The sequence below is a fragment of the Oncorhynchus keta genome, chromosome 11 (assembly GCF_023373465.1).
Source record: "Oncorhynchus keta strain PuntledgeMale-10-30-2019 chromosome 11, Oket_V2, whole genome shotgun sequence".
Lineage (NCBI taxonomy): Eukaryota > Metazoa > Chordata > Actinopteri > Salmoniformes > Salmonidae > Oncorhynchus > Oncorhynchus keta.
In genome coordinates this window covers 10,064,919-10,082,474 of record NC_068431.1, presented here as the reverse complement: position 1 = coordinate 10,082,474, position 17,556 = coordinate 10,064,919, and the positions used below count along the sequence as shown (strand labels likewise).

Sequence of the window (17,556 nt, the reverse complement as noted above, 5' to 3'; positions counted from 1 at the left end):
TAGACCTACTCAATGTAGCTGCGGACATCGAACAGTTAGACCTACTCAATGTAGCTGTGAACGTTGAACAGTTAGACCTACTCAATTTAGCTGTGAACAGTTAGACCAACTCAATGTAGCTGTGAACAGTTAGACCTACTCAATGTAGCTGTGAACGTTGAACAGTTAGACCTACTCAATGTAGCTGCGAACAGTTAGACCTACTGAATGTAGCTGCGAACGTTGAACAGTTAGACCTACTCAATGTAGCTGCGAACAGTTAGACCTACTCAATGTAGCTGTGAACAGTTAGACCTACTCAATGTAGCTGTGAACAGTTAAACCTACTCAATGTAGCTGTGAACGGTGAACAGTTAGACCTACTCAATGTAGCTGCGAACGTTGAACAGTTAGACCTACTCAATGTAGCTGCGAACGTTGAACAGTTAGACCTACTCAATGTAGCTGTGAACGTTGAACAGTTAGACCTACTCAATGTAGCTGTGAACAGTTAGACCTACTCAATGTAGCTGCGGACAGTTAGACCTACTCAATCTAGCTGCGAACGTTGAACAGTTAGACCTACTCAATGTAGCTGTGAACAGTTCGACCTACTCAATGTAGCTGCGGACAGTACACCTCCAGCCAAGGCCAAAGCTGCCAACCTGTCTAGAACAAAGCCGTTGGAGACCCGTGTCACTCTTGTTGTAAACAAAGGACACACAAAGAGTGAGGCTGTTTCTGTGGTGTTAGTCAGATTGTGGGGGCGGGGCATCCAACTCGAACTACACCCATGTAACCAATCATTCAACAGCCTAAACTCCAATTATTTGTACTTGTTTTAGAAAACGTTTCCTTGCCTGAAAATGTTAGGAGGACGAGGATCCAACGACGGGGGGAAAACGGTCCAGAACTAGCAGCCATCTTGTGTATCCAGTGTGGAGGAGTCGAGGGTGTGTGCTGGGAATGGGCAGGGTGGCTCAGAGACAGGGCATCTGAATGGGCAGCTGTGTTCTCGTGGGGGCCACTGCTGGTGACATCTCCAGGCAGGACAGCCACAGCCACTGTGACCCCTCTGCTAACCTCCTCCTATGGCAGGGCTGGGATCGAAGAAAAGGCCCATTGTTGATGGAATTTTCATCTGCATATACCAGAGTAAACAAACTGATGATTTAGGAGGCTCATCTCCCAGGGTACACAATGTGTTTTTAAAAGCTAACCCGTAGCCAAAGGTTCCCAAAATAGCCAGTTCCCAAAATCCTTAAATTGATGTTGTAAGGCTTTTAGTAGTTTTTAACAATGTATTAGTGGAAAAACAATTGTGTAGCCAATGAAGAATTAGACACATTAGAATTTCAAGTTAGAATTTTTATTATCATGCAACAGATTGGGTTTGAACAAGACAATATACCCCAAAATTGGGTAAAGAAGACCATTTTCCGAAGAATGTCACGATTATGTGTGACTTTTCATTGCCTTTGTATGCCTGGGTGATGTTGCAGATGGGTGTAGCTAAATGTCCTGGTTAGAGGACATGGAGAGCATAGAAAACCATAGCACACTTCCTGCTAAGTCATTGCTTTTCATTTCATCAGGCATTAAAGCTGATGCCATTTTTATTTTGGTCACTTTTAGGCTATTACATAAAAAAATGATCTGGTCATCATAATCAATTGAAACATACACTGTTAACAAATCCAATGAAATGTAATTGGTGACATACACATGGTTAGCAGATGTTATTGGTGACATGCACATGGTTAGGAGATGTTATTGGTGACATGCACATGGTTAGCAGATGTTATTGGTGACATGCACATGGTTAGCAGATGTTATTGGTGACATACACATGACTAGCAGATGTTATTGGTGACATGCACATGACTAGCAGATGTTATTGGTGACATACACATGGTTAGCAGATGTTATTGGTGACATGCACATGGTTAGCAGATGTTATTGGTGACATACACACAGTTAGCAGATGTTATTGGTGACATGCACATGGTTAGCAGATGTTATTGGTGACATGCACATGGCTAGCAGATGTTATTGGTGACATGCACATGGCTAGCAGATGTTATTGGTGACATGCACATGGCTAGCAGATGTTATTGGTGACATGCACATGGTTAGCAGATGTTATTGGTGACATGCACATGGTTAGCAGATGTTATTGGTGACATGCACATGGTTAGCAGATGTTATTGGTGACATGCACATGGTTAGCAGATGTTATTGGTGACATGCACATGGTTAGCAGATGTTATTGGTGACATGCACATGGTTAGCAGATGTTATTGGTGACATGCACATGGTTAGCAGATGTTATTGGTGACATGCACATGGTTAGCAGATGTTATTGGTGACATGCACATGGTTAGCAGATGTTATTGGTGACATGCACATGGTTAGCAGATGTTATTGGTCACATGCACATGGTTAGCAGATGTTATTGGTGACATGCACATGGTTAGCAGATGTTATTGGTGACATGCACATGGTTAGCAGATGTTATTGGTGACATGCACATGCACATGGTTAACAGATGTTATTGACATACAGATGTTATTGGTGACATGCACATGGTTAGCAGATGTTATTGGTCACATACACATGGTTAGCAGATGTTATTGGTCACATACACATGGTTAGCAGATGTTATTGGTGACATGCACATGGTTAGCAGATGTTATTGGTCACATACACATGGTTAGCAGATGTTATTGGTGACATGCACATGGTTAGCAGATGTTATTGGTCACATACACATGGTTAGCAGATGTTATTGGTGACATGCACATGGTTAACAGATGTTATTGGTCACATGCACATGGTTAGAAGATGTTATTGGTGACATGCACATGGTTAGCAGATGTTATTGGTCACATACACATGGTTAGCAGATGTTATTGGTCACATGCACATGGTTAGCAGATGTTATTGGTGACATGCACATGGTTAGCAGATGTTATTGGTGACATGCACATGGTTAGCAGATGTTATTGGTGACATGCACATGGTTAGCAGATGTTATTGGTGACATGCACATGGTTAGCAGATGTTATTGCGAGTGTAGTGAAATGCTTGTGCTTCTAGTGTTAGTGCTGAATACACAAAGGAAGCCATGTTAGTAAGGCCCTTTTTTTGTTGTTCAAATAAACCTTTCAATAACACAAATCAACTGTTTGGTTTCACTTATCAGCAAACACTACTGATTCTGTAGTGACTTTTGTCTTGTGCGGCTGAATCATTAGCCTGTAAGTCAACCTCAGCCTTGTAACACATAGCTACTGCACTACTGCACTACTGCACTATACTGCACTATACTGCACTATACTGCACTATACAACGTGTTAACAGCGTGAGCGTGGTGGCGAAGTGTCCGTGCTCCGTCAGTGGATATCCTCATAGTCGTCTCTCTCGTTGTCCTCTATCTGATAGACGTTCTCTACAGCCATCTCTCGAGTGTGCAGGCCCAAGCTGGACACTGAGTTTCTGTACAGGACTGAGCCGCCAGAGCGCTGTGGTCTGACAAAGGAAAGACCAATAAATGCAGAGCTAAGCGAGACGCTGTAGCTTGACATACTGTATTGTCCTTCTACATTATACTACTTAGTTTCTGATCCAGTTGAATTTATGCTGAGAAAAGTTTTGGAGTGTTGGTGTAAAATCTGACATAGCAAATACAGTTTGTATTGATTGTATTGATTTAGGACAGGGTTACTTGTTTTGTACTGTATTGAGAATCCCATATATTTTTCAGCTGTGATGTTTCACAAAAAGTTCTGAACCTTTCTATTCTCATGGTTTCTACAGATTGTAAAGAAACACATTTTTTAGGTAAGACTATTATTATACTATTGATCCATTGACCAATACTTTTCACATCACCCAGCAGTGCTATTCGCAGAGTTCACTCCCAGTTCTCCAGACGTTCCTGAACCTGTGATCAAAAACTAGAACCCGGCGTCATTTTGGGTATCAGTTCATAAACCATGTGCCATGGAATCAGTATATCGAACATCTCTACCCATCTATTTTTCACTCTATATGGTACAGCTGTCAAATGTTTGGCTCCTAAAGGAAACTGGTATACTCTCCCCCTTCCACTTGCCTCTTCCATTTTTGTGGTAATGATGCAATTAGTTGGTTGTAATTTTGGGTAGAGCAGACATTTCCATATATTTTTGTTAGTTGCACGTGTGACATAACTCCACCATTCCTATTTATGATATAATTTACAAAGATTATACAGTTTTAAAAAATAATGTTTTTTTTTTTTAAATCAGTTAGTATATTTGAGTTTAACTATAATATTTGTTGTAACATTTTGTTCTGTCTTTTCTGGTGGATTAAAATGAAATTGCAACCAACTTTCAATGGCTTGTTTTAAAATAGTGATGTGGACTGGATCTTTGCATTCACCACTTGGGTCCCGTTTCAGGAATAATGAAACCTTCTGGTTGAGTATCTGATGTTCTACCATTTGTACAGGAGTGGTTAAAACATAATAAAACATAATAATGGTCATCTGATTACATCAAGAAAAGTTTGGTATACTTCAACTGGTATACTTCAACTGGTGTACTTCAACTGGTGTACTTCAACTGGTGTACTTCAACTGGTGTACTTCAACTGGTGTACTTCAACTGGTGTACTTCAACTGGTGTACTTCAACTGGTGTACTTCAACTGGTGTACTTCAACTGGTGTACTTCAACTGGTGTACTTCAACTGGTGTACTTCAACTGGTATACTTCAACTGGTGTACTTCAACTGGTGTACTTCAACTGGTGTACTTCAACTGGTGTACTTCAACTGGTACTTACTTCAACTGGTATACTTCAACTGGTGTACTTCAACTGGTGTACTTCAACTGGTGTACTTCAACTGGTGTACTTCAACTGGTGTACTTCAACTGGTGTACTTCAACTGGTGTACTTCAACTGGTGTACTTCAACTGGTGTACTTCAACTGGTGTACTTCAACTGGTATACTTCAACTGGTATACTTCAACTGGTGTACTTCAACTGGTGTACTTCAACTGGTGTACTTCAACTGGTGTACTTCAACTGGTGTACTTCAACTGGTGTACTTCAACTGGTGTACTTCAACTGGTGTACTTCAACTGGTGTACTTCAACTGGTGTACTTCAACTGGTATACTTCAACTGGTATACTTCAACTGGTATACTTCAACTGGTGTACTTCAACTGGTGTACTTCAACTGGTATACTTCAACTGGTGTACTTCAACTGGTATACTTCAACTGGTGTACTTCAACTGGTGTACTTCAACTGGTGTACTTCAACTGGTGTACTTCAACTGGTGTACTTCAACTGGTGTACTTCAACTGGTGTACTTCAACTGGTATACTTCAACTGGTATACTTCAACTGGTGTACTTCAACTGGTGTACTTCAACTGGTATACTTCAACTGGTGTACTTCAACTGGTATACTTCAACTGGTGTACTTCAACTGGTGTACTTCAACTGGTATACTTCAACTGGTGTACTTCAACTGGTATACTTCAACTGGTGTACTTCAACTGGTATACTTCAACTGGTATACTTCAACTGGTGTACTTCAACTGGTATACTTCAACTGGTATACTTCAACTGGTGTACTTCAACTGGTGTACTTCAACTGGTATACTTCAACTGGTATACTTCAACTGGTGTACTTCAACTGGTGTACTTCAACTGGTATACTTCAACTGGTATACTTCAACTGGTGTACTTCAACTGGTATACTTCAACTGGTATACTTCAACTGGTGTACTTCAACTGGTATACTTCAACTGGTATACTTCAACTGGTATACTTCAACTGGTGTACTTCAACTGGTGTACTTCAACTGGTGTACTTCAACTGGTATACTTCAACTGGTGTACTTCAACTGGTATACTTCAACTGGTATACTTCAACTGGTGTACTTCAACTGGTGTACTTCAACTGGTATACTTCAACTGGTATACTTCAACTGGAATACCATCCAGCCCTGGAGTTTTCCCAGACTTTAATTGCATCAAGTTCATCCTCTGTAATTTGTCTTTCACACGAGTCTTTCTGTACAGCTGTTCATTTTACATTATTAATAGAGAATAAATCCTTGCAATTAACTTTGGTTAGTGGAGATGGAGGAGACTGAAACGAAAACATGTGCTTAAAGTACTTTGCTTCCTCTTTCAAATGATCGTTTGGTGAGTTATGGGTGACTCCGTTATTTGTAAGTTTCAGTAAATTAGTTTCAGTAAATTATTTTTGGTAAAATTTCTATGCTGAAGATTAAAAAACAATTTGGTGCATTTTTCCCAATATCCAGTTTGCTTTATTTTATCATATATTCCACTCCATCTTTCTTGAATAAGTTCCTCCATTTATTTTAGTTACAATAAGCGATCTGCTGTACGTATGTTATGACAGAAAAAGTCCCTTATAAATTAATTCTGTCCTGGTTAAAAACAACTTGTCACCCAATGGGATTTGATTAAATTTCCAAATTCCTCGCCCACGTGGAAATAATGTAAGAATAATGTACAGTGCATTTGGAAAGTATTCAGACCCCTTAACTTTTTCATCATTTTGTTACGTTACAGCCTTGTTCTAACATTGATTAAATCGTTTTTTTCCCCCTCATCAATCTACATACAATACCACATAATGACAAAGCAAAAACAGTTTTAGACATTTTTACAAATAGAATAAAATAATAATATGGAAATATTGGAAATAATACTTTGTTGAAGCACCTTTGGCAGCGATTACGGCCTCAAATCTTCTTGGGCGAAGTGACCATCGGGTTCTTGGTCACATCCCTGACCAAGGCCCTTCTCCCCCGATTGCTCTGGCGGTCAGCTCTAGGAAGAGTCCTGGTGGTTCCAAACTTCTTCCATTTAAGAATGATGGAGGTCGCTGTGTTCTTGGAGACCTTCAATGCTGCAGGTACCCTTCCCCGGATCTGTGCCTCGAACACAATCATGTCTCGGCACTCTACGGACAATTCCTTTGATGTCATGGCTTGGTTATTGGTCTGATATGCAATGTCAACTGTGGGAACTTATATAGACAGGTGTGTGCCTGTCCAAATCATGTCCAATCAATTACATTTACCACAGCTGGACTCAAATAAAGTTGTAGAAACATCTCAAGGATGATCAATGGAAACAGGATTCACCCGAGCTCAATTTCACGTCTCATATCAAAAGGTCTGAATACTTGTGTAAATGAGGTATTTCTGTTTTTTTTTGTTTTTAATACATTAGCAAAAAATTGGGGTACTGTGTGTAGATTTGTGAGTCACATTTTTATCTAATCCATTTTCCAATAAGGCTGTAACATAACACAATGTGGAAAAGTCAAGGGGTCTGAATACTTTCTGAATGCACTGTATGTCCAAACTACTGAGCTACAGAAACCACTGTATATGCCAATTATTTGATGGTCTGACCGCATTCTGTCATCTATCAACACAGCGAGAAAATCTATACAGTACCAGTCCAAAATTTGGCCACACCTACTCATTCAAGGGTTTTTCTTTATTTTTTAAAAACTTTTTTGTACATTGTAAAATAATAGTGAAGACATCAAAACTATGAAATAACACATATGGAGTCATGTAGTAACCAAAAAAAGTGTTAAACGAGATTCTTCAAACTAGCTACCCTTTGCCTTGATGACAGCTTTTCACACTCTTGGCATTCTCTCAATCAGCTTCACCTGGAATGCTTTTCCAACTGTCTTGAAGGTGTTCCCACATATGCTGAGCACTTGTTGGCTGCTTTTCCTCCACTCTGCAGTCCAACTCATCCCAAGCCATCTCAATTGGGTTGAGGTCAGGTGATTGTGGAGGTCAGGTCATCTGATGCAACATTCCATCACTCTGTTGCTTGGTCAAATAGCCCTTACACAGCCTGGAAGTGTGTTGGGTCATTGTCCTGTTGAAAAACAAATGATAGTCTCACTAAGCGCAAACCAGATGGGATGGTGTATCGCTGCAGAATGCTGAGGTGGCCATGCCGGTAAAGTGTGCCTTGAATTATAAATTATATCACAGAGAGTGTCACCAGCAAAGCACCCCCACACACCACACCTCCTCCTCCATGCTTCACGGGGGTAACCACACATGCAAAGATCATCCGTTCACCTACACTCCGTCTCACAAAGACACGGCGGTTGGAAACCAAAATCTCATCAGACCAAAGAACAGATTTCCACTGGTCTAATGTCCATGGCTCATGTTTCTTGGCCCAAGCAAGTCTCTTCTTATTATTGGTGTCCTTTAGTAGTGGTTTCTTTGCAGTAATTCGACCATGAAGGCCTGATTCACGCAGTCTCCTCTGAACAGTTGATGTTGAGATGTGTCTGTTACTTGAAATCTGGGAGGTGCAATTTGAGGTGCAGTTAATTGCAGATTTCTGAGGTTGGTAAATCGAATTAACTTATCCTCTGCAGCAGAGGTAACTCTGGGTCTTCCATTCCTGTAACGGTCCTCATGAGAGCCAGTTTCATCATAGCGCTTGATGGTTTTTGCGACTGCACTTGAAGAAACTTTCAAGGTTTTTTAAATTTTCCGCATTGACTGACCTTCATGTCTTAAAATAATGGTTGCCTGTTCTTTCTCTGAGCTTATTTAAGCGGTTCTTGCCATAATATTTGGTATTTTATCAAATGGGGCTGTCTTCTGTATACCACCCTGCATAACACAACTGATTGGCTCAAACGCATTAAGGAAAGAAATTCCACAAATGAACTTTTAACAAGGCACATCTGTTACTTGGCTGGTAGCCTAGTGGTTAGAACATTGGACTAGTAAATGAAAGGTTGCAAGATTGAGTCCCTGAGCTGACAAGGTAAAAATCTGTCGTTTTGCCCCTGAACAAGGCAGTTAACCCACTGTCCCTAAGCCATAATTTAAAATAATAATTTGTTCTTAACTGACATGCCTAGTTAAATAAAGGAAAAATAAATTAAATTGAAATGCATTCCAGGTGACTACCCCATGAAGCTGGTTGAGAGAATGCCAAGAGTGTGCAAAGCTGTCATCAAGGCAAAGGGTGGCTACTTTGTAGAATCTCAAATATAAAATATATAACACTTTTTTGGTTACTACATGATTCCATATGTGTTATTTCACAGCTTTAATGTCTTCACTATTATTATACAATGTAGAAAATAGTAGAAATAAAGAAAAACCTTGGAATGAGTAGGTGTGTCCAAACTTTTGACTGGTACTGTATATCTCACTAGATCATAATGTTTACGCCTCCATTTATCTGCTAGTTCCAATATATCTATGATATTCGTGATTTCCTTAAGTGCATGAGGGTGATTGATCACGGATCATCTTGTCTTATTATCTGCTAAGCCATTACACTTATAACTGGCCATACTTATTTCACCATCTGCCATAATGAGATACACATTTCAATTCTATTTATCATTATATATGTTTGTAAACTTACCATTAAAAAGTACCATAATGATTGAGTGTCCATGTAGCTGTATCATGTTATTTGCACTGCTACTGAGTAAACTTCCAATTGTTCTCCACTATTCCAGCCACTAAAGCCTCCTTATTGTTTCACTTCCTCAGTCAGTTGTGGTCTTGGGTCACTTCCTCAATCTGTTGTGGTCTTGGGTCTCATTAGTCATAATTACAGTATTACCTCACAGACATTTACCATAGACCTAATGGTTTTGCTAATTAGGCCTACATGTCCCATCGATAGATATTGCACAGTGATTCAGTCATTCTCTTGGCATATCGTGATGATTCAACGTACTGTATCAGTTGGAAGAGTTATATTAGTCATGATAACAGTCTACTTACATTTGGAGTCCCATGGCAACTCTTCCCCATCGCTTTCCTGCAATTACATCGGTAAGATGTTCACTGAGAGAATTCATTCTTATTATACAGGCAATGGTATAGATACTGTGTACTTACTCATGATGAGTACAGACACAATCCCCACCCCTGTCAGAACAAGCAGAATGGACCCCAGGATCACAGCCAGGTTGTGGCCTCTCGTCTCCTGTAGACATCACAGATTCATATCAGTTAAAAACGGCAACTCACAGCAGTGTTTCTTTTTTTTTTGCAGGAATTGCAGTATGTTGTCAAGCTTACTGATTTTGATTCGCTGTAATATAGCGGGGATGAATACTCAGTGGATGTTGTGGTCACAGGACCTACACAATGAGGAAGTAAAAGTATGTTTTCACATGTAAGAATAATACTGCAATAAATTTAAAAAACGATATAAAATAAGACTTCTATGGACTGACATGACGTTATTTGGTAGGCTGTGTTCCGTACCGTGGTCATGGTTGTCCATGGTCTGTGGGGTTATGGTTACATTGGCAGATGTCTGGGATGTTGTCGGGACACGTGCTGAACTCAGACAGTAAAAACATACTAACTGCTCAGCTTGAACAAGTATACATGCTGTGAAATCATACTATTCCATAGTAGAGGCTCACAATTGTCATCCGATAAGCATGAAGTTATATCCTGGCCTGTCGTGCGTTCTTTACCTTTCTCAATGGTCAAGCTGACGTGATATTTCTCATCGTTGAACCATCCAACGTACTGCACTCGACATCCATACGTTCCAGAGTCTTTCTCTGTGATATTGGAGATGGTTAGAGTGACGTCCCCCGTCTTCAGCTCACCCAATAACTGATACCTAACCGACGATCTACGTGTCACTTCAAACCCATCAGTTGAGATTATTTCATTGTCACAACCACCAGAGCTCGGGATGATTCCTTTCCCCCAGCAAATGTGTTGTAGACCATGAGATTTGGCATCATATTTAAATGGCAGAGTGATATTCTGACCCTCAATACCAATGATTTGACTGCATTCACTGACTGAAAATGAGAGAGAAGAAGTAGTGAGAACTGAATTTTATTTTAAATCCTATTCATTTACTTATTAACCAGGCTAAAATAGATATATCGAGCATCACTAACCTGAAAGTAGACAGAGGAGAAACCAGCCTGAAATGCACCGAGTCACCATGATCGCGTTTTGTCACTTTCTCACTCTCATGTGTCAGGTCTTTAATAAACTCAAATCAAATGGCCTGGTCACATGACTTCCTCTCCTTCTCTGACAGCTGTTTCCTTTGCGCTCGGATAAGCAGAGGGTCAGTGTTCTTCTGTTTTACCCTTCCAAAAATTGCACACAGACTTGCACATGTTTTAGGCAAGTTCACATCATTCATAATTTATTGAAAATAAATTAAATCCAGTGTATGATTGTATGAAATACATCCACAGGTACACCTCCAATTGACTCAAATTATGTCAATTAGCCTATCAGAAGATTCTATAGCCATGACATCATTTCCCAAGCTGTTTAAAGGCACAGTATGAACCACTGGAATTGTGATATCGTGAATTATAAGTGAAATAATCTGTCTGTAAACAATTGTTGGGAAAATTACTTGTGTCATGCACAAAGTAGATGCCAAAACTATAGTTTGTTAACAAGAAATTTGTGGAGAGGTTGAAAAACGAGTTTTAATGACTCCAACCTAAGTGTATGTAAACTTCCGACTTCAAGTGTATGTTTGGATCACCCTATATGTCTGTAGGATCTGAACGGTGTCTTAAGTCCTCTCACATGGGTTCTTTCACTGGGGTGTTCCTGCTGCAGACACTGGGGGAACTGGCAGGTTCTCCTCTGGTGCGGCTATTCCTTGACAGTCTCCGACCTATAGATGCACAGTGGCAGTGCATAGAAAGAGAGAGGTGGGGGCAGACAATGTTTCAACAGTCATTATTAGTAATGGCCCAAGGTAGCAGACCTGGGTTTCAAACAATATTTGAAATCTTTCAAATACTTTACTTTAGCCGTCCTGGAGTTTAAGGTGAGCAGGGTGTTTCTATTGGTTTCATTGCAACAGGCTCAATCAAGCACAGACATTATTGGTATGAGAATGGCACAGCTGTTTTATGGGCTCCTGACTAATTCTGCTATTTATTTATTTATTTATTTATTTCTTATTACCAAAAATAGCTTCTGGACATCAGAACAGCGATCACTAACCTTGATTTATATGAAGATTTCTACTTCATCGAGTTGGAGACACAGGACATACTGCTCCCACCGGACCGGGCCCTAATCCCTGAGACGTAGGACATACTGCTCCCCCTGGACCGGGCCCTAATCCCTGAGACGTAGGACATACTGCTCCCCCGGGCCAGGCCCTAATCCCTGAGACGTAGGACATACTGCTCCCCCGGACCGGGCCCTAATCCCTGAGACGTAGGACATACTGCTCCCCCGGACCAGGCCCTAATCCCTGAGACGTAGGACATACTGCTCCCCTGGGCCAGGCCCTAATCCCTGAGACGTAGGATATACTGCTCCCACCGGACCGGGCCCTAATCCCTGAGACGTAGGACATACTGCTCCCCCTGGACCGGGCCCTAATCCCTGAGACGTAGGACATACTGCTCCCCCTGGACCGGGCCCTAATCCCTGAGACGTAGGACATACTGCTCCCACCGGACCAGGCCCTAATCCCTGAGACGTAGGACATACTGCTCCCCCCGGACCAGGCCCTAATCCCTGAGACGTAGGACATACTGCTCCCCCCGGACCGGGCCCTAATCCCTGAGACGTAGGACATACTGCTCCCCCGGACCGGGCCCTAATCCCTGAGACGTAGGACATACTGCTCCCCCTGGACCAGGCCCTAATCCCTGAGATGTAGAACATACTGCTCCCCCTGGGCCAGGCCCTAATCCCTGAGACGTAGGACATACTGCTCCCACCGGACCGGGCCCTAATCCCTGAGACGTAGGACATACTGCTCCCCCTGGACCGGGCCCTAATCCCTGAGACGTAGGACATACTGCTCCCCCTGGACCGGGCCCTAATCCCTGAGACGTAGGACATACTGCTCCCCCCGGACCAGGCCCTAATCCCTGAGACGTAGGACATACTGCTCCCCCTGGACCGGGCCCTAATCCCTGAGACGTAGGACATACTGCTCCCCCCGGACCGGGCCCTAATCCCTGAGACGTAGGACATACTGCTCCCCCGGACCGGGCCCTAATCCCTGAGACGTAGGACATACTGCTCCCCCCGGACCAGGCCCTAATCCCTGAGACGTAGGACATACTGCTCCCCCTGGGCCAGGCCCTAATCCCTGAGACGTAGGACATACTGCTCCCACCGGACCGGGCCCTAATCCCTGAGACGTAGGACATACTGCTCCCCCGGACCAGGCCCTAATCCCTGAGACGTAGGACATACTGCTCCCCCTGGGCCAGGCCCTAATCCCTGAGACGTAGGACATACTGCTCCCCGGACCAGGCCCTAATCCCTGAGACGTAGGACATACTGCTCCCCCGGACCAGGCCCTAATCCCTGAGACGTAGGACATACTGCTCCCCCGGACCAGGCCCTAATCCCTGAGACGTAGGACATACGGCTCCCCGTGGCCCAGGCCCTAATCCCTGAGACGCAGGACATACTGCTCCAACCGGACCAGTCCTTAATCCCTGAGAAGCAGGACATACTGCTCCCCCGAGACCAGGCCCTAATCCCTGAGACGCAGGACATACTGCTCCCCCCGGACCAGGCCCTAATCCCTGAGACGCAGGACATACTGCTCCCCCGGACCAGGCCCTAATCCCTGAGAAGCAGGACATACTGCTCCCCCAGACCAGGCCCTAATCCCTGAGAAGCAGGATTTACTGCTCCCCCGGACCAGGCCCTAATCCCTGAGACGTAGGACATACTGCTCCCCCCGGACCAGGCCCTAATCCCTGAGACGTAGGACACACTGCTCCCCCTGGGCCAGGCCCTAATCCCTGAGGCGTAGGACATACTGCTCCCACCGGACCGGGCCCTAATCCCTGAGAAGCAGGACATACTGCTCCCCCCGGACCAGTCCTTAATCCCTGAGAAGCAGGACATACTGCTCCCCCCGGACCAGTCCTTAATCCCTGAGAAGCAGGACATACTGCTCCCCCCGGACCAGGCCCTAATCCCTGAGACGCAGGACATACTGCTCCCCCAGACCAGGCCCTAATCCCTGAGAAGCAGGACATACTGCTCCCCCCGGACCAGTCCTTAATCCCTGAGAAGCAGGACATACTGCTCCCCGGACCAGGCCCTAATCCCTGAGAAGCAGGACATACTGCTCCCCCAGACCAGGCCCTAATCCCTGAGACGTAGGACCTACTGCTCCCCCGGACCAGGCCCAAATCCCTGAGACGTAGGACATACTGCTCCCCCGAGACCAGGCCCTAATCCCTGAGAAGCAGGACATACTGCTCCCCCCGGACCAGTCCTTAATCCCTGAGAAGCAGGACATACTGCTCCCCCCAGACCAGGCCCTAATCCCTGAGAAGCAGGACACACTGCTCCCCCCGGACCAGGCCCTAATCCCTGAGAAGCAGGACATACTGCTCCCCCCGGACCAATCCTTAATCCCTGAGAAGCAGGACACACTGCTCCCCCCAGACCAGGCCTTAATCCCTGAGACGCACGACATACTTCTCCACCGGGACCAGGCCCTAATCCCTGAGACTCAGAAAATAAAAAGGCGGCGTAAGAGAGGCCGATGTGCGAGCACCCTGACAAAACTAAATCGGCGAGTAGATAAACCGCCTCGACTCTCTAATCTATTGGCGAACGTACAATCTCTGGAGAACAAACAGGACGAGCTCCATTCGAGACTTTCCTATTGACCGAACCTGAAAAACTGTTATATCCTATGTTTCTCAGAGTCGTGGCTGGGACATGGATAATATACATCTAGCTGTTTTTTCTATGCATCAGCAGGACAGAACGGAAGAGTCGGAAAAGCTCAAGGGGGAGGGGTGTCTCTTTGTTATTAACATTATACAATATTAAGGAAATCTCAAGGGGGGAGGGGTGTCTCTTTGTTAACATTGTACAATATTAAGGAAATCTCAAGGTTCTGCTCGTCTGAGTTAGAATACCTCATGATAAACTGGAGACCATACTTTTTACCAAGGGAGTTTTCATCAATATTTTTCGTAGCTGTCTATTTACCACAACATCACAATGCTGTCACTCGCACTCAACAAGCTGTATCAGGCCATAATGCAAACAAGAAAATGCTCATCCAGAGGCGGCGCTCCTAGTGGCTGGTGATTTTAATGCAGGGAAACTGAAATTAGTTTTACCCCATTTCGAGCACCATGTCACCTGTGCAACTAGAGGCAAAAAAACAACAACTGTAGATCACCTTTCCTCCACACACAGAAACATATACAAAGCTCTCCCTTGTATTTGGCAAAACTGACCATAACTCTATCCTTCTGATTCCTGCTTACAAGCAAAAACTCAAACAGGAAGTAACGGTGACGCACTCAATACAAAAGTGGTCCAATGAAACGGATGCTTATTTTACCTCATTTGCACACACACACATTGTATATAGACTTTTCTGTTGTTATTGACTGTTCCTTTGTTTATTCCATGTGTAACTCTGTATTGTTGTTTATTCCATGTGTAACTCTGTATTGTTGTTTATTCCATGTGTAACTTTGTATTGTTGTTTATTCCATGTGTAACTCTGTATTGTTGTTTATTCCATGTGTATCTCTGTGTTGTTGTTTATTCCATGTGTAACTCTGTGTTGTTGTTTATTCCATGTGTAACTCTGTGTTGTTGTTTATTCCATGTGTAACTCTGTATTGTTGTTTATTCCATGTGTAACTCTGTATTGTTGTTTATTCCATGTGTAACTCTGTATTGTTGTTTATTCCATGTGTAACTCTGTATTGTTGTTTATTCCATGTGTAACTCTGTATTGTTGTTTATTCCATGTGTAACTCTGTATTGTTGTTTATTCCATGTGTAACTCTGTATTGTTGTTTATTCCATGTGTAACTCTGTGTTGTTGTTTATTCCATGTGTAACTCTGTATTGTTGTTTATTCCATGTGTAACTCTGTATTGTTGTTTATTCCATGTGTAACTCTGTATTGTTGTTTATTCCATGTGTAACTCTGTATTGTTGTTTATTCCATGTGTAACTCTGTATTGTTTTTTGTGTTGTACTGCTTTGCTTTATCTTGGCCAGGTCGCAGTTGTAAATTACAACTTGTTCTCAACTGGCCTACCTGGTTAAATAAAGGTGAAATTAAAAGAAAAGAAAAATGTTATTTCATAGTTTTGATATCTTCACTATTATTCTAATAAATTGGTGTGTCCAAAATGTTGACTGGTACTGTAAGTATTTACACCACTGATTAACCTTTGGCAGTGATTACAGCTGTGAGACATTCTGGGCGAGTCTCTAAGAGCTTTGCACACCTGGATTGTACAATATTCGCACATTATTCTTTAAAAAAAATCTTTAAGCACTGTCAAATTGGTTGTTGATCATTGCTAAACAGCCATTTTCAAGTCTTGCCATAGATTTTCAAGTAAATTGAATTCAAACCGTAACTAGGCCACTCAGGAACATTCAATATCATCTTGGTAATCAACTCCAGTGTCTATTTGGGCTTGTGTCTTAGGTTATTGTTCTTCCTGACAGGCCAACCCCAGGTGGTGAGAGTATGCAACACCATATCCACTACGCTAACTCACAACACGGGGGCCCCTCAGGGGTGCATGCTTAGTCCCCTCCTGTACTCCCTGTTCACCCATGGAGAGAGGGAGAGGGAGAGGGAGAGAGAGACTTTCCATTGTAATGATGAATTAACTTGTTATTAACTTGATAACCAGCCTAAAAGAGACAGGGCCATCGTGCATCGCTTACCTGAAAGTAGACTGTGGAGAATCCAGCCTTAAATGCAGCGAGTCTCCATGACGGATTGATGTAAAGTTGAAATGCGGCTGAGATGCAAAAATATACTTAATTTAATTCCATTCTCGAAATAATAAAAAAAAGTACAAAAAATTAAAATCTTTTTTTTTTTTTAAATGACAATGTGGACAAGATCAGGACGCATATTACTGTAGCTCCAGGTATAAATGGGGCGTCAGATGTGTGTCAGGTGACTTCCTTCCCATCTGCTGTCAGTTGTTTCCCATGCAGTGTTTTCCCATGCAATCAGAAAGGCAGAGAAGGTCAGTGTGATTTCTAATGCAACCAAGAGGTTGAAGCGCGAGGCTAAACTTCTCCACTGTTTTGACCCCACAGCTAGTTTCACTTCTATAATAATATTGTGCGTGTAATTAACCGCTTTCTCTTGTCAATTCTGTGGAAGGACGCAGTCTACCACTTTGTTTAGAATCAAGTCTCAGGGACAGGGGTCTCTTGGGTAATATTACATTTAATAACAATAAAAAAACTATGCACAGTCAGCAGAAATAGCAGAAATATTGAGTCACCTCTTTCACTTCCACTCTGAGAGACAAACTGTTGAAACAGCTAAATTTATCGCTGCCAATATTAGCCCCCGAACAAAGAATTGTTAAACTAGAACTCAGAGTAGACAGTTGCAACACACGGATTGAGCTAATGCCCGAATTGAAGAAGACAAGTAACAAGTAACATATAATGATTGAAGGAAAATATTTTAAATTCTCCCGACAGTTTAAAAATGCTTCACCATTCACTGAGAAGA

The 17,556-nt window shown here is 42.7% G+C and overlaps 1 protein-coding gene across 4 annotated transcripts; it reads right to left on the bottom strand.

The window, feature by feature from the left end:
- Window positions 1-847: 847 nt before the first annotated feature.
- LOC118389773 (hepatitis A virus cellular receptor 1 homolog) lies at window positions 848-16,982 on the bottom strand. 4 transcript variants are annotated; one of them, XM_035779619.2, is made up of 9 exons: window positions 16,944-16,978; window positions 16,746-16,822; window positions 10,961-11,706; window positions 10,520-10,858; window positions 10,302-10,376; window positions 10,113-10,174; window positions 9,930-10,017; window positions 9,813-9,849; window positions 848-1,079 (listed from the first exon to the last, which is right to left on the bottom strand). In XM_035779619.2, the coding sequence occupies exons 3-9, from the start codon at window positions 11,007-11,009 to the stop codon at window positions 1,058-1,060; spliced, it is 672 nt and encodes a 223-aa protein (XP_035635512.1). In that variant the 5' UTR covers window positions 11,010-11,706; window positions 16,746-16,822; window positions 16,944-16,978; the 3' UTR covers window positions 848-1,057. The 4 variants fall into 4 exon arrangements, with proteins under 4 accessions (XP_035635512.1, XP_035635513.1, XP_035635511.1 ...); XM_035779620.2 differs by having other exon boundaries at window positions 848-1,120; window positions 16,944-16,977; XM_035779618.2 differs by lacking the exon at window positions 848-1,079 and adding an exon at window positions 2,548-3,510 and having other exon boundaries at window positions 16,944-16,965.
- Window positions 16,983-17,556: the final 574 nt, after the last annotated feature.